Below are 26,789 nucleotides of genomic sequence, written 5' to 3'. Positions count from 1 at the left end.
CCAGGATTTCAACAATTTCCATCCCACCATCAACCTCAGCCTGGACCAGTCCACACAAGAGATCCACTTCCTGGACACTATGGTGCTAATAAGCAATGGTCACATAAACACCACCCTATATTGGAAACCCACTGACCGCTATTCCTACCTACATGCCTCTAGCTTTCATCCAGATCACACCACAAGATCCGTTGTCTACAGCCAAGCTCTACGATATAACCGCATTTGCTCCAACCCCTCAGACAGAGACAAACACCTACAAGATCTCTATCAGGTTTCAGAGTAGCAGCCATGTTAATCTGTATTCGCAAAAAGAAAAGGAGTACTTATGGCACCTTACAGACTAACAAATTTATTTGAGCATAAGCTTTCATGAGCTACAGCTCACTTCATCAGATGCATCCGATGAAGTGAGCTGTAGCTCACAAAAGCTTATGCTCAAATAAATTTGTTAGTCTCTAAGGTGCCACAAGTACTCCTTTTCTTTTTGCAAGATCTCTATCATGCATTCTTACAACTACAATACCCACCTGCTGAAGTGAAGAAACAGATTGACAGAGCCAGAAGAGTACCCGGAAGTCAACTACTACAGGACAGGCCCAACAAAGAAAATAACAGAACGCCACTAGCCATCACCTTCAGCCCCCAACTAAAACCTCTCCAACGCATCATCAAGGACCTACAACCTATCCTGAAGGACGACCCATCACTCTCACAGATCTTGGGAGACAGGCCAGTCCTTGCTTACAGACAGCCCCCCAACCTGAAGCAGATACTCATCAGCAACCACACACCACACAACAGAACCACTAACCCAGGAACCTATCCTTGCAACAAAGCCCGTTGCCAACTGTGTCCACATATCTATTCAGGGGACACCATCATAGGGCCTAATCACATCAGCCACACTATCAGAGGCTCGTTCACCTGCGCATCTACCAATGTGATATATGCCATCATGTGCCAGCAATGCCCCTCTGCCATGTACATTGGTCAAACTGGACAGTCTCTATATAAAAGAATAAATGGACACAGATCAGACGTCAAGAACAATAACATTCAAAAACCAGTCGGAGAACACTTCAATCTCTCCGGTCACACGATTACAGACCTGAGGGTGGCTATCCTTCACCAAAAAAACTTCAAAAACAGACTCCAATGAGAGACTGCTGAATTGGAATTAATTTGCAAACTGGATACAATTAACTTAGGCTTGAATAGAGACTGGGAGTGGATGAGTCATTACATAAAGTAAAAAGAAAAGGAGTACCTGTGGCACCTTAGAGAGATACCCGTGGCACCTCTAAGGTGCCACGGGTACTCCTTTTCTTTTTGCGAATACAGACTAACACGGCTGCTACTCTGAAACCTGTCATAAAGTAAAACTATTTCCCCATGTTATTTCTCCCCTCACCTCACCCCCCACTGACGTTCTTGTTAACTGCTGGAAATGGCCCAACTTGATTATCACCACAAAAGGTTTTCCTCCTTCCCCCTCTTCTTCCTGCTGGTAATAGCTCATCTTAAGTGATCACTCTCCTTACAGTGTGTATGATAAAACCCATTGTTTCATGTTCTCTGTGTGTGTATATAAATCTCCCCACTGTATTTTCCACCAAATGCATCCAATGAAGTGAGCTGTAGATCACGAAAGCTTATGCTCAAATACATTTGTTAATCTCTAAGATGCCACAAGTACTCCTTTTCTTTTTTGCGAATACAGACTAACACGGCTGCTACTCTGAAACATGCAAGATCTAAAGTCATTTGGTCAATAAAAGGTGACGTGGGTCTTTGCATTTTTACTGTTGGCCTCTTGCATAGAACTGGGATGAATGATTTCAGCAAAAAGAGCTACCCATCATAATGAAATATGGGCAGGCTTTATGCTAGCATAGTAATGATGCAAGAAACTCTAACACTGCTTCTTGACCCCTCACCCCAACCTTTGTATGGTCTTATTCACAGCTGAAGACAGCACTGATGGAAATTGAAACAACTAATAAATAATGCTCTGCATTTCTAGTGTGCTTTCCATTCAAAGATCTCCAACTGCTTTAATAAACATTAATTAACAAAGCCTCTCAACCTTCCCTGAGCAGATACGTATTATTTTATCCCCATATTCCCGGTGGAGACACTGAGACTCGGAAAAGGTATGTGAGGAGCCCAAGGTCACCTAGCAGCTCTGTGGCAGACTCAAGAATAGGACCAACCCTTTGTGATGAGTCTACCCTACCCTAGCCACTAGGCAGCACTCACTGAAATAGAGAGTGCTAAATCTTTCTGCCCCTCCCATCATTCACTTCTCCAAAGTAATGCTCTTTGATAGTGGAGGAGCAGATGGATCCATGAATAAGAAGTGGATTACAGTATCTATTGTGCCATCCAGTTCAAGCTCAGGTTGGCAGGCCACAAAAAATATTACTATTTAATGGGGGGGAGGGTGTCTCAATGCAGATCCACTATCTACTTGGTGCTTGGGGCTGGCTGTCTGTGGCAGTGCTGATGGGGAGATGGGAACGAGGACCCTGCTCCGCTGTTTCTGTGCTGCACCTTCAAAGGATGGAGGGCTGCAGATTCGGAGGCTTCCAGTCTGACACCTTTTTCAAGCAATGACTTAAAAAAAAACCCCCAAAAAACAAACATTTAAAAGGCCTGGTTCTGCCCACTCCAGTTTCACATCATTGTCATGCCATTGATTACAGTGTAGTCCCATCAGTTTAAAACTAGAGTAAGGCACAGGGGTGGGGGATCAAGCCTCAAAAGTTTTATCCATCTTTTCTCCCATGAGGATGGGAGGCAGTGTCACCTAGTGGCTATATAGCCCTGGACTGGGCCTCAGGACATATTCTCTGATGCTGGGTGACCTTAGGTTAGCCACTTCACCACCCTGTGCCTCAGTTTCCCAATCTGTAAAATGGGGATAATGATACCTCCTTTGTAAAGCACTTTGAGATCTACTAATGAAAAGTGCTAGATAAGAGCTAGGTGCTATTATCAGACACAAATAATTGTCCTTCTGAGCATCTCAGCTGGCTGCAACTTCCCTTTAGTTGCCATTCACATTCTGTTACATTTTTAGAAACTGTTCAGGAAAATTGCTTCTCATATTAATCAAGAACAAAATTAAAATAGACGCCTGGCTCTGTGAACCCTAATTCAAGGAATCCTAGCAAGTGGCTCACAGAAATAGTCTTTTGGAAACAAAGCTTCTTGTAGATCCGTTGCTTTCCAGGCATGTGTATTTTCCATAAATAACCTTAGCAGATACTTCAGGTTGTTTCATTAGCATAATAACACTAATAGTGGGGTTTTAAAAAACACTCAGCTTTGGCCTCACTCTGTTCCCGTTGAAGTCAGTAAGCCCATTGACTTCAGTGGGAGGAAAGTCAGACCGAAAGCTGAGCACTTTTGAAAAATCCCACCCGTGGCTCCTGTTTATTGCTTTGCATCCAAGGATTCCAAAGTGCTTTGCAAAAGGGGGTAAGTGTCATTATCTCCCATTGAGCAGAACGAGAAATTGAGGCACTTGGGAGGAATTAAACTAATAACACAAAGCCAGCCTGTTGCAGAGCCAGAAGTAGAAGTCAGGTCTCCTGCCATATCTCCTATACTCTATGCATGGGACTTTGTCATTGCGTCTAAAGCTGAAAAGTTCTGGTGCTTTTATAAAAAGGTAAAACTGTCCGCACGCCTCTTTAATGGCGGGGAAAGGCTGGGCTTGCCGTGGAAGCTACATGCCTAACCCCTAGGGATGTCAGGGGAGACCATGCATTCCCTTAGATGACTGTGGGCATCAGAGGGACTCTGATCTAATCTCTCAGCTGGAAGAATAGCATCTATGACTTGGGGGACCAGTCAGGATAGAGGAAGGGTTCTTAGAGGTCTGACAGGGATGTGAAAGACCATTGCTGGGGAAAAGAATTTGAGGCAGTCGCTAAAAGTGGGAATAAAATATGTACTGGAATGTGCATAGGGACCATTTCCTGATCAGGGCTACCATGCACATATATATGCACTACACACCCTTTATCCATGGGCCATACCATGTTATACCTCGTCCGTGACTCATGTGGCTTGGAGGTGCAGGCTCCCCGCAACTTGTCTAGGAAGCCTGGAGAGGGGCATCTTGCTTCCATCATGCAACTGAATAGTTGTCCCGTGGGTTTCCTGGTCCTCTCATCCAAAACGGCTCCAGGAAAATACAAATCTTACATGGTGTGCAGTTTATCCTCCTCCTCCTCCTTTTTCTTCTATTGTGGTAACACCTAAAGGCCAATTAGGTTAGGCCCCATTATGCTCAGCGTTGTATAAAATATCGAAAACGACAGTCCCTGCCCCAAAGAGCTGACAATCTCAAAGACAAGGTGGATGAGACAAACAAGGGCGTGAGAAGGAGAGCAGGGACAAAAATAATCGAAGGTGCTCAAGTCTTAGCCAGTCAGGAGCTGTAATGGCCACAGAGAGAAAGGTTTAAACTCATTCAACAAAGCAAGGGGGGAGGAAAATTTACATTGCACTATAGTATTATTAGGTAACAATACACCTAGAGGCTCTAACCAAGATTGGACTCCATCATGCTAGGCGCTGTGCACACATGGTAAGAGACAGCCCCTGCCCTGAAAAGCTTATCGGCTAAATAGACAAAGGAAGCATTTATTACCCACCTTTAACAGACAGGGAACTCAGAGACTAAATAACTTACTGAGAGTCACACTGGGTGATTGACTATATCTTCTGAGGGCCAGTCAAGTGCCTTTCACCACAAGACCTTACTGTTGTATATCTTACAGCATAAACCTTGTTTTTATTTTAGTGCCAACCTCAACCAATCATCGGAACATTTTCAGAATGATTCCCTAAGAACATATGGGATAACTCAGTGGTTTGAGCATTAGCCTGCTAAGTCCAGGGTTGTGAGTTCAATCCTTGAGGGGGCCATTTCAGGCTTTGGGGCAAAGATTGGGGATTGGTCCTGCTTTGAGCAGGGGATTGGGCTAGATGACCTCCTGAAGTCCCTTCCAACCCTAACCTTCTATGATTCTATATATCACTTTGAAGTGAAAATCCCCTTTGGCTTATTCTGTGGAGAGATCAGTCATCAGACATCAAACAAAATCCAGGCCCAATATTCTCATTCATTTTTTTTGGTCCAGAATTTGCTTCTCCACTATCCCCGCCTCAGTGAGACATAAAGCAGTGATGAGCCTTGCCGCCATTTTCCATTCTTTTAGGATATTGATTGTTGAATTGATATGGGCTGCCTTTCTGTTGTATTTTGTAGCATCCGGGTTTGCTGCTGTTTACACTGTAAAGGGGGAGTCTTAAATTACAAAAACCATAAGACTTTCCTGGATCTGCATGGGATGACTCATGATAGTAGAAAGTATTTCTCTAATTTAAGGTCAGTCTTTAGAGGAAACTGTTGCAACAGCTTCTCACAATTGGCTAACTTTTGCAGAACAAAAAGAAAAGGAGTACTTGTAGCACCTTAGAGACTAACAAATTTATTTGAGCGTAAGCTTTCGTGAGCTACAGCTCACTTCATCAGATGCATTCAGTGGAAAATACAGTGGGGAGATTTATATACAGAGAGAACATGAAACAATGGGTGTTACCATACACACTGTAACGAGAGTGATCACTTAAGGTGACAGGTTTCAGAGTAGCAGCCGTGTTAGTCTGTATTCGCAAAAAGAAAAGGAGTACTTGTGGCACCTTAGAGACTAACAAATTTATTTGAGCATAAGCTTTCGTGAGCTACAGCTCACTTCATCCGATGAAGTGAGCTGTAGCTCACGAAAGCTTATGCTCAAATAAATATGTTAGTCGCTAAGGTACCACAAGTACTCCTTTTCTTTTCACTTAAGGTGAGCTATTACCAGCAGGAGAGCGGCGGGTGGGGGGGACCTTTTGTAGTGATAATCAAGGTGGGCCATTCCAGCAGTTGACAAGAATGTCTGAGGAACAGTGGGGGGTGGGGAGGGAAAATAAACATGGAGAAATAGTTTTACTTTGTGTAATGACTCATCCACTCCCAGTCTCTATTCAAACCTAAGTTAATTGTATCTAGTTTGCAAATTAATTCCAATTCAGCAGTCTCTCATTGGAGTCTGTTTCTGAAGTTTTTTTGTTGAAGAATTGCAATTTTTAGGTCTGTAATCGAGTGACCAAAGAGATTGAAGTGTTCTCCGACTGGTTTTTGAATGTTATAATTCTTGATATCTGATTTGTGTCCATTTATTCTTTTACGTAGAAACTGTCTAGTTTGACCAATGTACATGGCAGAGGGGCATTGCTGGCACATGATGGCATATATCACATTGGTAGATGTGCAGGTGAACGAGCCTCTTTTAGTGTGGCTGATGTGATTAGGCCCGATGATGGTGTCCCCTGAATAAATATGTGGACGCAGTTGCCAACGGGCTTTATTGCAAGGATAGGTTCCTGGGTTAGTGTTTTTGTTGTGTAGTGTGTGGTTGCTGGTGAGTATTTGCTTCAGGTTCGGGGGCTCTCTGTGACAAAGACTGGCCTGTCTCCCAAGATCTGTGAGAGTGATGGGTCGTCCTTCAGGATAGTTTGTAGATCCTTGATGATGCATTGGAGAGGTTTTAGTTGGGGGCTGAAGGTGAACGCTAGTGGCGTTCTGTTATTTTCTTTGTTGGGCCTGTCCTGTAGTAGGTGACTTCTGGGTACTCTTCTGGCTCTGTCAATCTGTTTCTTCACTTCAGCAGGTGGGTATTGTAGTTGTAAGAATGCATACTAGAGATCTTGTAGGTGTTTGTCTCTGTCTGAGGAGTTGGAGCAAATGCGCTAGTATCATAGAGCTTGGCTGTAGACAATGGATCTTGTGGTGTGGTCTGGGTGAAAGCTGGAGGCATGTAGTTAGGAATAGCGGTCAGTAGGTTTCCGGTATAGGGTGGTGTTTATGTGACCATTGCTTATTAGCACCATAGTGTCCAGGAAGTGGATCTCTTGTGTGGACTGGTCCAGGCTGAGATTGATGGTGGGGATGGAAATTGTTGAAATCCTGGTGGAATTCCTCAGTGGCTTCTTTCCATGGCTCCAGATGATGAAGATGTCATCGAGGTAGCGCAAGTAGAGTAGGGGCATTAGGGGATGAGAGCTGAGGAAGCGTTGTTCTAAGTCAGCCATAAAAATGTTGGCATACTGTGGGCCATGTGGGTACCCATAGCAGTGCCGTTGATTTGAAGGTATACATTGTCCCCAAATGTGAAATAGTTATGGGTGAGGACAAAGTCACAAAGTTCAGCCACCAGGTTAGCCGTGACAGTATCGGGGATACTGTTCCTGACGGCTTGTAGTCCATCTTTGTGTGGAATGTTGGTGTAGAGGCTTCTACATCCATAGTGGCCAGGATGGTGTTTTCAGGAAGATCACCGATGGATTGTAGTTTCCTCAGGAAGTCAGTGGTGTCTCTAAGATAGCTGGGAATGCTGGTAACGTAGGGCCTGAGGAGGGAGTCTACACAGCCGGACAATCCTGCTGTCAGGGTGCTAATGCCTGAGATGATGGGGCATCCAGTATTTCCAGGTTAATGGATCTTGGGTAGCAGATAGAATACCCCAGGTCAGAGTTCCAGGGATGTGTCTGTGCGGATTTGTTCTTGTGCTTTTTCAGGAAGTTTCTTGAGCAAATGCTGTAGTTTCTTTTGGTAACCCACAGTGGGATCAGAGGGTAATGGCTTGTAGAAAGTGGTGTTGGAGAGCTGCCTAGCAGCCTCTTGTTCATATTCCGACCTATTCATGATGATGACAGCACCTCCTTTGTCAGCCTTTTTGATTATGATGTCAGAGTTGTTTCTAAAAAGAAAAGGAGTACTTGTGGCACCTTAGAGACTAACAAATTTATTTGAGCATAAGCTTTCGTGAGCTACAGCTCACTTCATTGGATGTGAACAACATTCAGAGAGTTGTTTCTGAGGCTGTGGATGGCATTGTGTTCTGCACAGCTGAGGTTATGGGGCAAGTGATGCTGCTTTTCCACAATTTCAGCCCGTGCACGTTGGCAGAACAATAAGCACAATAAACTAACTTTTGCATCATCAATTTTGCAACAGCTAAATCTCTGCTACCTCTGTTTATGCTGCACAGCGCGGCCACTCATAACTGCATTGTGACCGTGGGATTGAACCGAGATCCTCTTGCACCAAAAGTTTGAGCCGCTAAAGGAATACCTTTAGCAGGTATTAGTAGTATAGGGTCTATAACACACACTTAAGTAGATGACTCCATCCAGCAGTGACTAGTGGTGTACACATACACTAAGACGAGTGGTGTACACGTACATGACATACTTTCTTTTGAGGACACCAACATGCTTTACGAACCCTAATTAATAAATTAAGCCCCACAGTACTCCTGTACGGGAGGCAAGTGTCATTGTTTTCAATAGGACTTTGTCTATTCTTTTGATCTGAGTATTTTGTATTTCAGAGCTCCCTGTATCTCTGCCATGCCTGACAAATAGTAACCAGTATACAGATTAATATACTGAGGCACCATTGGTAAGACTAACATTTTCTAAAATTGTTAACTGAAGATACCCTGTTTTTTAGCAGTAATGAAAACCCAAAGCTTGTGCTATTGTCATTTGGAGTTGTGGGTGGTCAGCACCCACAACTATCTGGCCCAAAGTGCCTCACTAGACACAGAAACAGAGGTACCAAAATTTTGAAAAATTGGGGCTAAGTAACTCCCTCAGAGTCACCAAAAAAGCAGGCAATAGAAACAGGCGTCTGGATTCCCAGTCTTGTGCTCTAAATGGTTCTACTCAGTATAAATCACACAGGAAATAAATATTTGTGCTGTTGACCATGCCAGGAACTGGAAGCAAGATTTATGATAGGGAAGTTCTAGGCCAGAGATTTACATGCTGTGATACAGGCTAGACTTTCTGAGGTGCTTATCTCTTCAACAGGGAAGTATAACTAAACACAAGGGGTTGGTTTTTTTTGCCTTCTCATACTATAACTTCACACAAGGATAGGCAAATTTGCAAAACTAACTCTCTGATTATTCACCATATGGTTATACTTTTGCCATGTCCTCAGCAGAAATAACCTGACATTGCCCCACCTGCAGCTGCTTCCTGTAGAAAAAAAACCCACTCCATGAAGCACATCAATGTATGCAGAAAACAGACAAAAAAAAAAGCCCTGAGCAGATGAGTTCAGACCCAGCAAAACCATGCAGGCTGACAGGAAGAGTCAGATATCAGTCAAGTCTTGCAGTTACCAGTGATGTAAAAATGTGTGAATGGTTAGATAGACTGGTTTGATCTAGACCTGGGCCCTGAATCAGCAAAGGACTTAAGCGTGCATTTAATTTTAAGTGCATGTGTAAATCATATCCAGTTCAATGGGACTTAAGCACATGCTTAAAGTTAAGTACGTGCGAGTGTTTTGTTGATTTGGACGGTAGTTCTGTCTGTCTATCCAACTGTAGAACAAGTGCGAGTAAAACAAAGGTGTCAATCACATTGTAATCACTTAACAAATCATAAATAATATCTAGCTAAATGGATCTGTCCGTGTAGCTGTCCATTTGTAAAATAGAAAATGCGTCTGTCTTTTTAGATCTGTGTGCCTGTCCATCTCAACAAGAGGGATTGTCCCATCTTTTTCTCTTAGAATAGCTGATAGCTGGGGGTATCTCTGAAGCTACAGATAATATTTTGCAGTATGCACTTAATCTATAATCTGAAGAACTGGTTGACATTTTTTTCTGGTCCAAAATTTGTGAAAATTTCAATCACTGGTCAAAAACAAATATGTTTTTGCAAAAAAATTCTTTGCAATTTTGAAAAATGTTGACCATCTCTAAGTATCAGCCTTTATGCTACAGCCAACGCTGACCATATGCACAAACAAGTGCCTGCATGGGGAGCTGCAGTCAAGAATTTTCTATTATTCCACTTTAATTTCACCAGGTGATGGGTGTTCCTATACTGTATACTCAAAATATACATGTTTTAAGTCCTGATTTCATATTGATTTTAAAAGTCTTAGGATTTAGCTTCCATCATCTCCCTTCGACTTTCAAACACCCAACCTGTGTTCTTTAAAATACCCAACCCCAGAGGTTGCCCAGTAAAAATTATATAAAGAAAAAATTAAAATGAAATTCTCTGAATTGACTCTTGCAGTTTCATTTACCTTTTTTTTTAAAATTTAATTGTATGTGTTTGGGACTTTTTAAAAAATGGCTCTTTTCAGCATCTTTAGTCTTGATAAAAGAAGTCTGAGGGAAGACCTGACAACAGTCTTCAAATACGTTAAGGGCTGTTATAAAGAGGACTGTGATTGATTGTTTTCCATGTCCACTGAAGGTAGGACCAGAGGTAATGGGCTTAATCTGCAACAAGGGAGATTTAGATTAAATATTAGATAAAACTTTTGAACTATAAGGATAGGTAAAATCTGGAATAGGCTACCAAGGGAGACTGTGGAAGTTTCATCATTGGAGGTTTTTAAGAACAGGTTGGACGAACACATCAGGGGAGGTCTAAATCGACTTGGTTAGGCTTTGTCTACACGATCGCTTTTGTTGGTAAAACTTTTGTCAGTCAGGGGTGTGAAAAAACCACCCCTGTGACCAAGGTAAGTTTCACCAGCAAAAGTGCTGGTGTGGACAGTTATGTTGGCCGGAGAGGCTTTCCTGCCAGCAAAGAGCGGCCACATGGGAGACCTTACGGTGGCACAGCTGTGCCACTGAAAGGTCCCTAGAGATAGCCCCAGTGGAGAGGGCTGAACCTGATGACTTCTTGGCGGGTTACGGTTCCTTCCAGCCCTACAATCTGATTCTCTGACAATGCCAGCTACTGCGTGTGGACTCTCCACTTGAGCGAGGATCGCCACGAAAGGCATTTCCGATGGGGTTGAGGTGGTGCGCTGCAAAGCCGTATTTCAAAGCCAACTGGACTACATTATCCTCCACACTGGTGCTTATGAATGGCTCGGCAGGGATCTCCGCGCCCAAGCCGGTATTTCATCCCCATGGGCTTTGGGATAGGGCGTTTGCAGGCAAGGAGATTGCTGCTGGGCCTTGGGAGCGATAGACGCAGTGCAATAAATCCATATTGCCCTGCATCGCTGAAAATGCATTGTGCCCCCCCTGCCCCCGACGAGCTCGGCTCTGCCATTGTGTCTTTGCACCAGCGGCGCCCAGGGCGGCTCGCGCCGCAGCACTCGCGCCGCCTCAGGGCCCGCGCAGCACCCGCCTCCCTCCGCGCAGGCGCACACGCTCGGCACCACGGTGGCATTCCCGTTGGCAAGGCCGGCGCTCCGCCCCGTAGCGACGGGCGGGGGGGCGGAGCCTTCCGACTGACAGCCGAGCGGCCCAACGGAGGGGAGCCGATTGGGCGCGATTGACAGGGGCTGGGGCTCGGCCCCGCCCCCTGGGTGCGTTGCGGCGGCCCCGCCCACCCCCCTGGCGCGGTCTCTTCACGGCGGCGGCGGCGTCTCCATTTTTCCCCTGCTTCTGTCGCCGCGGCCTGCAGCGCCCGACCCGCCCGCGCCCCGGACCCGCGACCCCGCCGCCATGAACGAGGAGTACGACGTGATCGTGCTGGGCACCGGCCTCACGGTGAGGAGGGGGCGCCCGGCCGGGCCTCGTCCCCGTCCCCGCTCCCCGGGCCGGGCTGCGGCGGGCTCCCGCCCCGTCTCCTCTCACCTTCGCAGCCCAGCCCCGCCCCTCACCCCGTTTCCCCCTGGCCCCCTCCCCCGCCGCTGTCCCCGCCCCTTGCTTCTCCCGTCTCTGCCCCTCCCCCCCTCCTGCGCCAGTTCTCCCACCCCAGGCGTCTCCTCCTGCCCCCCCCCGTCTCCGAGCCCGGCTGGGTCCCAGCAGGGCCTGAGCTGCTCGCTGTTCTCCCGGCTCAGCTCGCGGAAGAGGCGGCCCGGCCCGTGTGTGTGTGTGTGGGGGGGGGGGGGGGTCTCCCGTGGGATGGCGGCGCTAGGGGTCGGTCGTGGTGTCTCCCTTCCCTTGAGGTGGCTTGAATCTTTATCTGGCAAATCATGTGTCCTGAAGCGGCCTCTAGGAGGCCTCGGGAGAGGCAGTTGCTCGAAAACCAATCAAACGCCAGGCGGGCTTCATGGCCTGGTGCTGCTTCTCCTCTCCTCCCCCCCCCCCACCCCCCCGCGAAAAAATGCACGCGCTGGGGCTCAAGGGTTTGCAGCTGGGACTCCGCTCTCCGTGCGGGGGGGGGGCTGGAAAGGCACAAGCCGAGCGTTAGGGTGGAGGCAGGCGGTCTCTCTCCCCCCTCCCTTCCTCAATGCAGCCTTCATGCTCTGTCAGTCCCTGCCTGCGGTAGGAAGGGGTGGGGAAAAGAACAAGCCCTTGCGGGACTGAGTTGTAAACGGGCAACCAGTCCCTTCGAGGGATTTGATATTGGGTTTGTTTTTTTTTTTTCGGCTTCTGCTCACAAATTGTCCCCCCCCCCCCCTTTTTTTTTTTTTTTTTTTTTCTCCACTGCTGAAATTTGACTATTGGTAATACTTCTGGTGATCCAGATGCAACCTTTTTTTTTTTTTTTTTTCTCCACCAAATGCATCCGATGAAGTGAGCTGTAGCTCACGAAAGCTCATGCTCTAATAAATTTGTTAGTCTCTAAGGTGCCACAAGTCCTCCTTTTCTTTTTGCGAACATCCTTTAGTGTTCATCTTTTGAACACGCTCAGTGGTTTGAGCATTGGCCTGCTAAACCCAGGGTTGTGAGTTCAATCCTTGAGGGGGCCGTTTAGGGATTTGGGGCAAAAATTGGGGGTGGGTCCTGCTTTGAGCAGGGGGTTGGACTAGATAATCTCCTGAGGTCCCTTCCAACCCTGATATTCTATGATCTTAAAAGATCACATTGCTCTTAACCTGTTTAAGAGCGAGAGGTGATCAATAGTTTTATTTGAATGGGTATACTTGAGTAACTGGCTGTATTGTTATAAAGTACTTGGAGTGAAACTTAAAGAGAGCTTGTGGTAAAAGGTAGGATTTAACTGTTTCTTTGTACTGTAGTGCCTAGGAGCTCTAGTCATAATAGGTATTGGATTTAATTGTGGAAGTTCTTCTAAAAGACTTTCCTCTTCAAAAGAATACTATGAGGAGATAAAATGGAGGCTTTTTTGTAAGGATAGACTCAAATGTGGGGAAGTGAATGCATGGGAACAAGGGGAGGAATGGGATAGCTAAGGGATTGGAATCAATAAACATACACTGCAACTTTGAGAGGGAAATGGATTACCAGCCAAAAGTAGGGGATAAACATCAAACTTGGAATCTCATTCAAACTTGACTACAGGATTTCTGCCCCTTCAAATAAATGAGGTAACGCATAAGAAGCTTGAAATTGTTGTTGTGTTATGGTCAATGTGGCAGCATTATCTCTGATAAGATGCTTTGAGTCCAGTGACTACTTTGGGTAGAGGCTTAGGGCCTGTCTACACTGGCAATTTACAGCACTGCAGCTTTCTTGCTCAGGGGTGTGAAAAAATACTCCCCTGAGTGCTGCAAGTTTCAGCGCTGTAAAGTGCCAGTGTAGACAGTGCACCAGCACTGGGAGCCACACCCCTTGTGGAGGTGGGGTTTTTTTTTTTAGAGCTCTGCCATGACCATACAAGCCAAGTTAAAGCACTGCTACAGCAGGCTAGCCCTTAGAGAGTAAAGCTACAGCAGAATGACATGAATAACCTCTTTGCCCTGTTGATCCCCAAACCCCTATTGAAACTTCACATGTCAGCTGTCCACACCCCCTTAGCCTCAAGGAATCTTCATCTGAGAGAAGCTGGATAGGGTTCCCTTCAGAGGTTCAGGTAGGAAGATGAGTAAGGCATGTTTGCTAAACTTTCTTGAGGGGGGTGCTTTATGGGATGGTTATGAAGCTCTGTAAGAGTCTCTGGGGGTTCACATTTGATGTGTGTTTTGAGGTGGAATGGAGAGATCTCAAGCTCCTAGAGATGAGGAACCTTAATATATTATACATGGAAATAACCTTAACCTGCTTGTCAGAAGTAAACTGTAGAATAACTTGTATCCCTAGGCACTAGTGAAGCATTCAAATGTCTGACTGTACAGTACAGTGTTGCTATGCTGCACCTGTCCTTTGAATTACCATCATATCAGCACAACTTTTGGTGGACATGCTAAATGTTGCTGAACTCTCAACATGGTGTGTCAAGAACTTTGGAATTCCAGTCTGTATAAAACACAATATATATAAAATCTTCTTCCTTGCGTTAATCCCATCAAATGGGATCTGTGTAATGAGTCCTCTCTCCAAAGTACTCTGTTCAATGCCATATCCTCCATCACACTACATGCTAGCATGTCTTCCTTTATTACATCCCACCACCTTTTTTTCGTTTTACTAATTTAAAATAAAAAATTGTTCTAAAAGCACCTGTTGCTTCCCCCTGTTTGTCATTCCCATCAAATGTGAAATAAACTCAATAAGTTGTCAGTTTTAAAATCGCCAAAGCCTTTGTACTAGGGCGTAAAAACATGCATTGTCTATTGGTGATCATTCTAGATCCACAGGTTCACTGTTATATAAATGTTGTGGAGAATTAGTAACCTACTGTCTTGTCAAATAGTTAGTTTTGATACTTACTGAATTGAGGTCTCATGTCAAATTGAGGAAAACTTGCCGTACAGATTTAAATAAGTTTCTCCTATGAATATCCAAAGACATCGCATCACTAACAACTGAAACATTTAGAAACAGATTAGATCTGCTAGTCAATTAAAACAAGCTAATTCTAGAGTTTGCTTTCCCAAGGAGCCTGGTGGAATTGGTAGCCTACAAAAAGTAAACCAACCCTTATACACTTTTTTGTAAGTCAAATTGGTAGTTCTTTTATTGTTACTTTGTACCATTAGTGGGAGGTGGATCAATTGCAATGCTAATTAGTCATGGTATCAATTGATAAAGAGGTACTGGGATGTTTGTGCTACTTTAAATTACTAGGAAACTTGGTTTTCCTAGAGTTAAATACAGCTGAACATGTGAACTCCTCATTCACGACAGATTTCACAATCTTTTGTCTGTAGGAATTCAAACTTTGATGCTACGTGTGACCTATCAAATTAAACCTGTATGAGGATGGTGGGGGAGAAACTTTGATCCATCTTAAGAGGTGGTGCCTGTCTGCCTACATGTCTACCAAAAGGACAGTTTTTATTTTCAGAGCTGACTGCTGCAAACTATGATTGCAGTACAACACCAAAGCTAACACAGGCCCTGCAGTTTTCTTACTATGTCCTAGAAATCCTGGTGGTGAATGGCATTTCAAAGTTGCATGTCAGTAGACTCCTAATGAAGTCTTAACCTTAGTTGTTGTAGTTAGAAGTTATGTGCTTAAGGTGCATGTTCGATTGAACCTATGTCTTGGTTTCAGCCTGGTGTTGGCTGACATCAAAGGGACAGATAGCAGTGTCATTCATTCCATGAAATGAATAGGTGATGAATCTTCAGAGTGTAAGAACATGGGCTGAAGGGGAAGAGAGACTAAAGAATGAGTTTTTGCTGGCCAGGGATCACTGTCAAAAATATTTCCATAGCATGCTTGGTTGAAAAGACCTAGATAGGCTTACTCTAAACACCGCAAAAAAACATGTCAGTAATGCCTTTCAAGTATCTGGAAAATATTATTTTAAACAAAATCTCCTGTTACTAATGTTTTTTTTCTCATTTTCTTAGTTTAATCAGAAATGAAACTGATTAATGTAATGGCTTAAGCTCACTTCAGAAAGTGACATGTACTTGCGGCTGGAGGAGTCTTGTTTGACTACCTGTCAAATCAGTATGCATTCAAACAAAGCAATAGTCATAACAGTATCTCTGTAGGAGTCTTCACTCTGTCAAATAGTAATGCACTGAATTAGATTTTGTCAATTTGGCAAAAATTATAGAAATTGTATCCACAGATCAAAGTGCTATACAAACACATCAATAGATACTGGTCCTATACAAAACAATTGAGGTAACTCAACTTTTCAGCCTGTCAACTGATATGCAACTTGGGGTTGATTTGCACTCCATAGGTAACAACTTTGGATTAGATTCCTTGACCAACCTAAATCTGCCTCTGGGAGAATGTAACTTCCAAATGGATGGCGCGCTGTTTTGTGCACATCATCTCTTCTGGTAGCTGATTATGGAGATGGGATATCCCATTAATCGGAGCTTTTAAAATTAGCTGATTTAACTCTCTTCTAACTTGATACCCATTGTTTGGAATATATTAATGATGGTGCTGTGAGTCTCCTAGAGACTTTTTTTTGGGGGGGGAGAGGGGGGAGCTTTGAATAACATACACTAGCTGGCTGTATGTAAACTTAAAGATTCGGAAAAAGAAAAAGGAGTACTTGTGGCACCTTAGAGACTAACAAATTTATTAGAGCATAAGCTTTCGTGAGCTACAGCTCACTTCATCGGATGCATTTGGTGGAAAATGCATCCAATGAAGTGAGCTGTAGAGCATAAGCTTTTGTGAGCTACAGCTCACTTCATTGGATGCATTTTCCACCAAATGCATCCGATGAAGTGAGCTGTAGCTCACGAAAGCTTATGCTCTAATAAATTTGTTAGTCTCTAAGGTGCCACAAGTACTCCTTTTTCTTTTTCCGAATACAGACTAACACGGCTACTACTATGAAACCTGTTAAAGATTAGTATTTTCTCTAGTAAGTGAGGATCTTCACCTACTGACTTACTGCCTGTCAGGTTCTTCTTCGAGTGATTGTTCATGTGCATTCTAATAGGCATGTGCACGTGCAGGTCACATGCACGATTGCTGGAAGCTTTTCCCTAGTGGTACCCATCAGGTCAGCAGTGGAGACCCCTAGAGTGGTGCCCTCATGGCAACGTATATATGACTGCCCATTCAGTTCCTTCTTAGCGCCCTTGTTGGAACTTGCTTGTGCTTGCTCGCAAATTATTTAGCCTAGTGGTTTCCTTTGTCTTCAGTGTAGATAGTTATTCAAGTTGTTAATAGTAGTAGTTATTATTCTCCCAGGGGGCTTTACCACCAATGGATGTCAAGGGCCACTAGGACCTACTTAGGAGGGTGGCAATTAACCTTAACCTCCAGGTGGAGGAAGTTGCTGAGGACTTAGACCCCACAGTAGATATCCTCCAGGGTTGCATTGCCCCTCATAAAGTCTCTACAGACCACCACCAGTGTGCTTTGGCAGACTCCAGCCTCTATACCACCAACGGCTAAAGGTGTGAAGAGACGCTATTTTGTGCCATAAAAAGGCTGTGAGCACCTTTTCATATACCTCAACCGGGTACGTTGGTCGTAGATGCGGTAAATCATAAGGAGCAGCAGGGTCAACTGGGTTCCACTCCTAAGTCACGTGACGCAAAGAAGCTGGACCTCTTCGGCCATAAAGTCTATTCGATTGGGGGTCTCCAGCTTCAAATAGCTAACTAATGAGCAGTGCTAGGCTGATATGCCCTTAATTCCTGGTCGGCGTTGGCCAGGTTCCAGGAGTTTATCCCAACTGATTCACGTAGGGAGTTCGGAGCCCTCCTGGAGGAAGGCAGGGTAGTCTCTAGAACTTGTCTTCAAGCAGCCCTCGATTCGACGGATTTGGCAGCTAGAACTATGGCCACTGCCATCACTGAGACGTAGTGTGTGGCTCCAGGTCTCGGGTATCTCTCCCGAGTCCAAAATACAATACAGGACCTTCCCTTTGACCATGAGGGCCTGTTTGCCCAAAAAATGGACTGACGTTTACACAGCCTCAAGGACTCACGGGCCACGCTGAAATCTCTTGGGCTGCGTACCACTGCACCTCAGAGAAGATCTTTTAGGCCTCAGCCCCTATCTTGCTTCTACCAAGGACCCCTAGATGGGACCCACCTAGAAGGAGGGGTAGAAACAATAGGAGGCACCCACAGTCCTCTTTGGGCCAAGACCAGGGTTGGACTAAACAGCCCTAAGCCTAAGTTTTGAAGTTACGCATGAGGACGGTGCAACAGTCGCCTTACCGGATCCTTCCTGTCCCTTTATGAACAGACTCCCGCTTCTACCGAACTTGGGCTCAGATCATGTAGGGTCTTCAGCACAGTAGGGTCGGGATATTCTATCCAATTCTGCTCCCTACACTCTTTCCCTCCCCACCCCTCTTCAGGGACCCTTCTCACGAGCAACTTCTTTTACAGGATGTTCAGTCGCTCCTAGCACTAGGGGTGAGAGAGGAAGTCCCTCAGGAATTCAGGGGCAAGGGGTTCTACTCCCATTATTTCCTTATCCCCAAGGCCAAGGCTGGGGGGGGGGGTTGGGCTCCTTCGGCCTATCTTGGACCTGCAAGACCTCAATTCATACATAAAAAAGATGAAGTTTCGCATGGTGTCTCTGGCCACCATCATTCCCTCAATGGAGCCGGGAGACTGGTACACTGCCCTCGACTTGAAGGATGCGTATTGCCATATTTCAGTTATCCCTTCCCACAGGCTTTTTCTCAGGTTCGTAGTCGATGGCCATCAGTACCAGTTCAGGGTGGTTCCGTTCAGCCTTTCTACTGCATCTCGGGTATTCACCAAGTGTACGGCGGTAGTGACAGCATTCCTCTGCAGATGCCAGGTCCAGGTTTTCCCATACTTGGATGACTGGCTTCTCAAGGCAGAATCTCAAAGAAGGGAAGCGCAGCACGTATCCCTGGTCAGGGACATGTTCCTCAGGCTGGGCCTTATATTGAACGAATCCAAGTCTATCCTGACCCCTACTCAAAGAATAGAGTTCATTGGAGTCTTATGGACTCTACGGTCATGGGGGTGTTCCTCCCAGACCTACGTTCAAAACAATCTCGGACATTATTCGTACCCTCCTTTGTTTTCCAACCACCATAGCCAGAAATTGTATGGGGCTTCTGGGACATATGGCGGCCTGCACATATGTGGTGCAACACACCAGGCTTTGCCTTCGACTTCTACAAGCGTGGCTAGCGCAGGCAGGGCAGGGATCCACTGGACTTAGTAGCGACCCTCCCTCCACTAGTGGCTCTAACCTCAGAGGGTCTGCCAGAGTACCTTTCACAAAGCCCCAACTGACTATTGTCCTGGTTATGGACGCTTCAGCACTCGGTTGGGGAGCTCATCTGGGCAGTGTCAGAACCCAAGGACTCTGGTCCCAGGCAAAGCTGTCGCTGCACATCAGTGTCCGAGAGTTGAAAGCAGTTCCCCTGGCATGCCAGACCTTCCAGAGCCGTCTCCAAGACAGGTGCGTATCAGTACTCACAGACATCGCAGCAATGTTTTATACAAACAAACAGGATGGTGCTCGCTCCTCTTCCCTCTGTCGGGAAGCCCTCACCCTGTGGGATTTTTGCATCACGCACTCCATACGCCTGCAGGTGTCATACCTTCCTGGGGTGTAGAACAAGCTGGCAGACAGCCTCGGCTGCTCGTTCCAGGGACATGAGTGGTCCTTCAGATTGGATATTGCCTACTCAATTTTCCAGAAGTGGGGCTTTCCCCACACAGACCTGTTCACTACCCGGGGCAACAGGAAGTGCCAGAGATTCTGCTCCTTCCTGAACTACAGCCTGGGCTCTGTTGTGGACGCCTTTCACCTATCTTGGGCGAGGCACCTGATGTATGCATTCCCACCGTTCCCCCTTATACACAGAGTGCTTTTCAAGTTTCACCAGGACAGAGCCTCGTTGATCCTGATAGCACCAGTGTGGCTCCGCCAGCACTGGTTCACCATATTGCTGAACCTTTCAGTGGTCACACCAATAGCGCTCCCCATCTGCCCATTCCTAATTTTGTAGGATCGCAGCCGCTTGTAGCACCCCAACCAGGAGGCCCTCCACCTCACAGCATGGAAACTCCATGGCTGAACCCTTTGGAACTTCAGTGCTCAAACTCGGTCAGGGAAGTCCTGTTGGGATGCAGGAAACCCTCCATTCGAGCCACGTACCTGGCCAAGTGGAAGCGTTTCTCCATTTGGTCTCTACAAAGAGGATCTGAACCACAACCGGCCCCGGTTCCCCTTGTCCTAGACTACCTCTTGGACCTCAAGTGCCAAGGGTTGGTGATATCATCCCTAAGGGTACACCTAGCAGCCATTTCGGCCTTCCACCTGGAAATGCTGCGGGGATCAGTATTCAGTAACCCTATGGTGGGCAGGTTCCTTAAGGGCCTTGACAAACTTTACCCACCTGTACATTGGCCTGTCCCCCCCCCGGGACATAAACCTGGTCCTAGCCTCTCTCATGAGGGCCCCCCCTTTGAGCCTATGGCTACCTGCCCTCTCTCCTACCTGTCCTGAAAGGTGGCCTTTCTTGTAGCTATAACCTCTGCGAGGAGGGTGTCCGAGCTCAGAGCCCTGACCTCTGAATCCCCGTACACAGTGTTTTATAAAGACAAGGTGCAGCTACGCCCCCATCCTGCATTTTTGCCCAAAGTGGTCTCCCAGTTTCATGTAAACCAGGACATATTCTTGCCTATATTCTTCCCTAAACCCCATGTCACCAGCAGGGAGTGAATGTTTCACACCTTAGATGTTAGACGGGCCTTAGCCGTTTATGTACAAAGCTGTTCTGTAAATTACCACAGCTTTTTATTGCAATTGCAGAAAGGATTGGGGGAGGAGGGGCTAGTTTCCTATCATCACAGAGAATGTCATCATGGATCACGTCCTGCATCAGGATGTGCCATGACCTGGCTAAAATTCCAGCTCCACATATTACAGTGCATTCCACCAGAGTGCAAGCGACGTCCGGAGCTTTCCTGGCATGGGTCCCCATCCTGGACATCTGCAAGGTGGCAACGTGGTCTTCAGTCCACACCTTCACTTCCCATTACACCATTACCCAGCAGGCGAGGGATGCTGCTTCTTTTGGTTTGGCAATCCTCCAGTCGACAGTCAGGTGAACTCCGACCTCTCCTCTGGGGTAACTGCTTGGAAGTCACCTATTGGAATGCACATGAGCAATCACTCGAAGAAAAAACAGTTACAAACCTCTTGTAACTGTTGTTCTTTGAGATGTGTTGCTCACGTCCATTCCAAATCCTGCCTACCTCCCTGCTGTCGGAGTCTTCTGGCAAGAAGGAACTGAACAGGAGGCGGGTCGGCAGGGTCATCTATACGTTGCCATGAGGGTGCCACTTTAGGGGTCTCCACTGCCAACCCGATGGGTACTGCTAGGGAAAAGCTTCCAGCAATCATGCATGCAGCGTGCACACACACCTATTGGAATGGACATGAGCAACACATCTGGAAGAACAGCAGTTACGAGAGGTGAGTAACCGTTTTATCACCTGGGCTTCCAACTTGTTAGGTTAGAACACTTATCCCTCAACGTGTGTTTAGAGAGGGCCTTAAAATCATACTTAATCTTCTAAGCTAGAGGATGCATCACAAGATCACTTGAATACAGAATCTTTTCAGCCAATTGTGTCATTGTGGGGAAGTTTCTATGATTCTGGCAGTTTGCGGCTGATTCTGAACTTGTCATACTTGGCATCGAGCTCTAGGAGAAAATCCATACAAACTCAGACTTTTTTTTTTTCCTCGAAGGTTTTCTGTTTTGAGAGAGAGACTTCTGCCATGTTGGCACCAGCAGAGAGAAGCAAATCCTGTTCATGTAAACAGGTCAGGTCACTTGGTGTCCTTGCTTGTGAAAAGCTGTTACTAGGAAGCTTAACTTAAGCCCCAGTGTCTCTGAGAGATCTCTTTCTGTCCCTGTGTTGATATGGGTTCATATCTTTCCTTACCTGTTACTGTATCAGACTATGCTGAATCACAAACTGGACTCTTGGATGCATACTTAAGTATGCATCCAAAAGGGAATCTGCTTTCAGCTACCTGACAGCTAGCACTGAAAGGCCCTAAACTTGTTTTGAAGCCATACCCTGGACAAACAGTCTATGCTCCCAAGGAGCTTGTAGTCTAAAAGGATCTATCACTGACTGCATATGCTACAATGGCACATTGCTGCATGAGTGTGGTTAACACTAACTTTCACTTTTCCGACAGTTTGAACAATCTCTTGGGTGTTCATCATTTATATGCAAAATGAGCGTGCTAAGCCTCTTACTACTACTTCATTCTTTTCTTACTCTTTAAGATTCCCTGGGTTATCTGGGCCCCTTTCCCTTGCAGAAGCCTTGATGCATTTTCAGCAATATTTTGTGTTCCAACAGCCACTCTAACTTATTTTAAAAACTACTTGTGGCATGCTGAAGGGCCCGATTTGGTTCTACCAATAAAATGGGTGGAGGGCCACAAACTGCTACTGAAAGGGAAGTTTGGCAGTTAAAAACTATCCCTTTCTCCACCTCTTCCTCCCTCCCCAGAGGCTGTTCTTATTCTGTTCTCTGACTAACTTCCCCATCCCAATTTAACATATGGGCATAAAGTTTCAGCAGTGGGGTCCCAGGTGTCAATTGCTGCACCTGGGGCCTGGATGTGACCTCAAAAGCCTGATCAGCCAACAAGTTTGGCTTTGGACAGTCTATATCTGCAACTATCTTATCAGATTTCAGAGTAGCAGCCGTGTTAGTCTGTATTCGCAAAAAGAAAAGGAGGACTTGTGGCACCTTAGAGACTAACAAATTTATTTAAGCATAAGCTTTCGTGAGCTACAGCTCACTTCATCAGATGCAACAGACTCTATCAGAGAAAAAGATGACATATCAGCCTGATATACATGACATAAGGCTTGATGTAGTTTGTTGCTGCCTCTTTCACTTTCTCCATTGAACATAGGCTTGTGGTATTTGGGTACAAACTGCTTAAGTTGAACTCCAGTGCTGTGTGCTAGAACCTGCTTTTGGAGTTCAGAAGCAGGCCATTAGTTGCATGGATTTTAATCTATTACAAATGGATCTTAAATAAAATTGTACTAGTTCTTAAAGCCTGAACTACAAGAAGAATCCAGGTTAGACAAGTACAGAACTGAAGGAATGGGGCAACTAGAACACTTCCTATGACTTCTACCAAGCTCCAAATTCATCTTTTGCTGCTTCCTCTTAAGATTGTCCTGATGGAAGTAGCATACACCTGTGAATTGAGAGAGAGATGAGGCAAAAGATAGCTAAAATGTCTATTTGTGTCACTACTGGGGAGAGGAAATCCACTGACATCCAGCTTCAGGAATTTAGTTATTGAAGGCATTAGAGTAACTCAGATATGTTAAGTTGACTTTTTCCTTTTGTTTTGCAATCCTAGTCAGCTTTCTCATGGCTGAACTCAGGCATGGAAGTTCAGTGCTGTACCACCGTCTGCCAGACCTGACAAGTCAGTGTTTTGACAGATTTTAATTTTTCAAATAAGTCACTGTAGGCACATGGCTGTTGAAGAGCAGCTGTAAAGACAAGCCATTCAGTTAATGAGGACCTGTCAAGCCAAATCCACAAAACTACAAATGAAGACTCTGCAGGTTAATTTAGTGAACAGAGTCCAGGGTTTCAAATCGGCCAGAGAATTAATTGCACTTGGTAAATCCTGTTGTTTGCTGTCAGAATATAGCTTAGTGGCACCCTCTCTCGGGCAGGGATCACTCTAATCTTTTCCAGCTCTGCTTCTCTATCAGTGTGACTTTTTTTCTTTCTGGATTGAGCAGTAGTTAGGCTAACCCTCGTTCAGGACAAAGGCAATCTAGACATGTAGTTATGCATTCCATTTGGGTGGTATGTAACCAACCAACAATAACTTCACCTTACTCGAAAGAGATTCACGTCTTCCTGAATTCTGGCAATGGTAAGGAATGTTGCTGCTGCTGCAGTGTTACTGTTCTTGAAGCTCTGATGTTAGCCTCACTAGCAGATAGTGTGACATGTGAATTCAGTAGACCTTGATCTTACTATAAAGAGAGACCACAGGCTTGTTTCAATGGCGAAGCCACTCAGCTGGGTTTATTGTTGACAAAGCACAGTACTAGTGCCCTGGCTTCATGGTTACAGATGCAGAAACATGTATGACCACAACAATGGGACCAGCTCAGTGAGCATACCAAGATGCTGTCCCCTTGGCTGGCCAAAGATGCCCCTTCTATGACTTCTCCTTTTTATACACTGATGTAAACAAGTTACTTTTACTCCAGATATTGCTAGTTACCACCTTCTCCTTGTGCCTGCTAGTTTGAACAGAACATCCATATCCTGTCATCCCATCCCATCCCTATCGTATAAGGGATTGGTGTGTTCCTGTACCATCTCTTAAGAATGTTTATGTAGGTACTTGAGAACTCTGGGTGTTCTTGTACCTTCCTCTCCTGTCAGGAATATGCTTACTTGGTTAGCCAAAAATTAGTGCGTTTTGCCAAGGCTGGGGAGGGAAGAACCCAACCCCGCCCCAATCCAGCCAACACAAGCCAGCTATTTTAAGACTAAAGCACCACTTAACTTGATTTTGAGACACTGTATGGGTGGGAGTCAGGTTAGAGGCAACACTCCTCCAGTTACAGCTTGAGCTAAAAATGCAGTGAAGACAAGCCCTTAATGTATTCTAGTTCAACATATCCGTGTTCTAACTGTCTAAAAGGCTTGTTTAAGAGCGAACAAGGGTTGACTGTAGCAGAATATTCTAGTTCTGTAACTTCTTATTTTTTTGAGAACCATACACTAAAATGTAGACCCACAATGGGCAGATGTTTGGACTGTTAACCAATATGGGTTAACAGGTTCACTTAGCATTGTGGTAGACCAGACTCTGGGGTGGGGGTGGGGGGGAAGAGAGAGCAGTGGACAATGCTGAAATAGCAAACTAATCACAACATGTGGTGAATGTTGGTGAAAGAGCGTGGCTAGATATGATGGCTTTTGGTTGACAGCTGCATGCTGCAGATTTTCAGGAAGTTGGTAGAAGCCTTAGTTTCACTAAAGAAGTAAACTAAACCTGTGGACGTTCTAGAGGGCAGCTTTTGACATCTGAATGTCTTAAGGATGGATGTTAGCATATCCAGCTCCAGGTCAGATGAATGCTAACAGCTGGTAGCTATTAGGCATGGCCAAAAGACTTACCATCACTATTGATGCCTTTGCCAGAAGTCAAGGACTGAATGTGGAGAACTACCACTTCACTCTGCAAGCTGTCCTGGGATAAGAGGGAAGGTCCTCTCATGGATTGGTAACTGATTAAAAGATAGGAAACAAAGGGTAGGAATAAATGGTCAATCTTCAGAATGGAGAGAGGTAAATAGTGGTGTCCCCCAGGGATCTGTACTGGGCCCAGTCCTATTTAACATATTCATAAATTAACTGGAAAAAGGGATAAATGGTGAGGTGGCAAAATTTGCAGATGATACAAAACTACTCAAGATAGTTAAGACCCAGCAAGACTGCAGAGAGCTACAAAAGGATCTCTTAAAACTCGGTGACTGGGAAACAGATGAAATTCAATGTTGATAAATGCAAAGTACTGCATGTTGGAAAACACAATCTCACCTATACAAATAAAATAATGGGGTCTAAATTAGCTCTTACCACTCAAGAATGAGATCTTGGAGTCATTGTGGATAGCTTTTTGAAAACATCCACTCAGCGTGCAGCGGCAGTCAAAAAAGCAGAACAGAATGTTGGGCCTCATTAAGAAAGGGATCGATTATAAGACACAAAGTATCCTTCTATTGCCTCTGCATAAATCCATGGTACGCCCACATCTTGAATACTGCATGCAAATGTGGTCGCCCATCTCAAAGATGTATTGGAATTGGAAAAGGTTCAGAAAAGGGCAACAAGAATGATTAGGGGTATGGAACAGCTGCCATATGAGGAGAGTTTTTAAGAAGACTGGGACTTTTCAGCTTGGAAAAGACAACTAAGGGGGGGATAGGATCGAGGTCAATAAAATCATGACTGGTGTGGAGAAAGTAAATAAGGAAGTGTGTTATGAGGAGCCAATAACAAGTACTAGGGGTCATCAAATTAAATTAATAGGCAGTCGGTTTAAAACAAAAGGAAGTATTTCTTCACACAATGCATGGTCGACCTGTGGAACTCTCTGCCAGAGGATGTTGTGAAGGCCAAGACTATAATAGGGTTCAAAAAAGAACTAGATAAATTATTGGAGGATAGGTCCATCAATGGCTATTAGCCAGATTGGACAGGGATGGGGTCCCGAGCCTCTGTTTGCCAGAAGCTGGGAATGAGTGATGGGGAATGGATCACTTGATTACCTATTCTGTTTCCCTCTGGGGCATCTAGCATTGGCCACTGTCGGAAGAGAGGATACTGGGCTACATGGACCTTTCGTCTGACCCAGTATGGCCGTTCTAACTCTGAGAGGTGGTCCTTATTGAACAAGGTAGAGGCACAGAAGTGTCATGTGCCTTTGCTGATTTCTGTACTGGTCTCTGGCTATACACGTGTTTTAGGCCTGTAAATTATTTAATAGCCTTCCTGCTCCAACTAACTGAGATTTTTTTTTTTTTTTCCAAAGCTGGTTGGGGGTTTAGCCAGAACTCCAACTATCTTCAAAGGGAGTTGCATAGTTAGATCTGAAAATCTGTGTACCGTTTCTCTTGGAGGAACCCAGTTTCATTTATGTGCTCAGACCATCACTTCAGCTGTTTCTCAACAGGGCAAATATAAATGTGTTCTGACTTCAAACATGTGGGGGAAAAGGGCCACAACTGGGTCAATGTTAAATGAATAGTGGATTCCTTGGTGTAATGTTCAGCAACATCTCTGTTCTTAAAGGGTGCCGGCAGCAACAGTATAAAAACTGTGTTAAGTCAAATTCATAAGAACCGTGGTGTGTTTATATATGCTCTTCTGCACATCACTCCGTTTGATCAGAAACAAATGGCAAAATAAACCTTCAGT

The 26,789-nt window shown here is 45.2% G+C and overlaps 1 protein-coding gene across 1 annotated transcript in view; it reads left to right on the top strand.

Moving 5' to 3' along the window:
- The first annotated feature begins 11,327 nt into the window (after positions 1-11,327).
- The window catches only part of GDI2 (GDP dissociation inhibitor 2), a 32,197-nt gene continuing 16,735 nt past the window's right edge, over positions 11,328-26,789 (top strand). Inside the window, exon 1 of the mRNA XM_038387646.2 lies at positions 11,328-11,609. Within this exon, the coding sequence (XP_038243574.1) occupies positions 11,565-11,609 (45 nt within the window). The 5' untranslated portion in view covers positions 11,328-11,564. The remainder of the gene's footprint in view (positions 11,610-26,789) is intronic.

Source organism: Dermochelys coriacea, chromosome 1 (genome assembly GCF_009764565.3).
Source record: "Dermochelys coriacea isolate rDerCor1 chromosome 1, rDerCor1.pri.v4, whole genome shotgun sequence".
NCBI classification, from domain to species: domain Eukaryota; kingdom Metazoa; phylum Chordata; order Testudines; family Dermochelyidae; genus Dermochelys; species Dermochelys coriacea.
The sequence above is the reverse complement of the archived record's forward strand: the minus strand, read 5'-3'. Positions and strand labels throughout refer to the sequence as shown.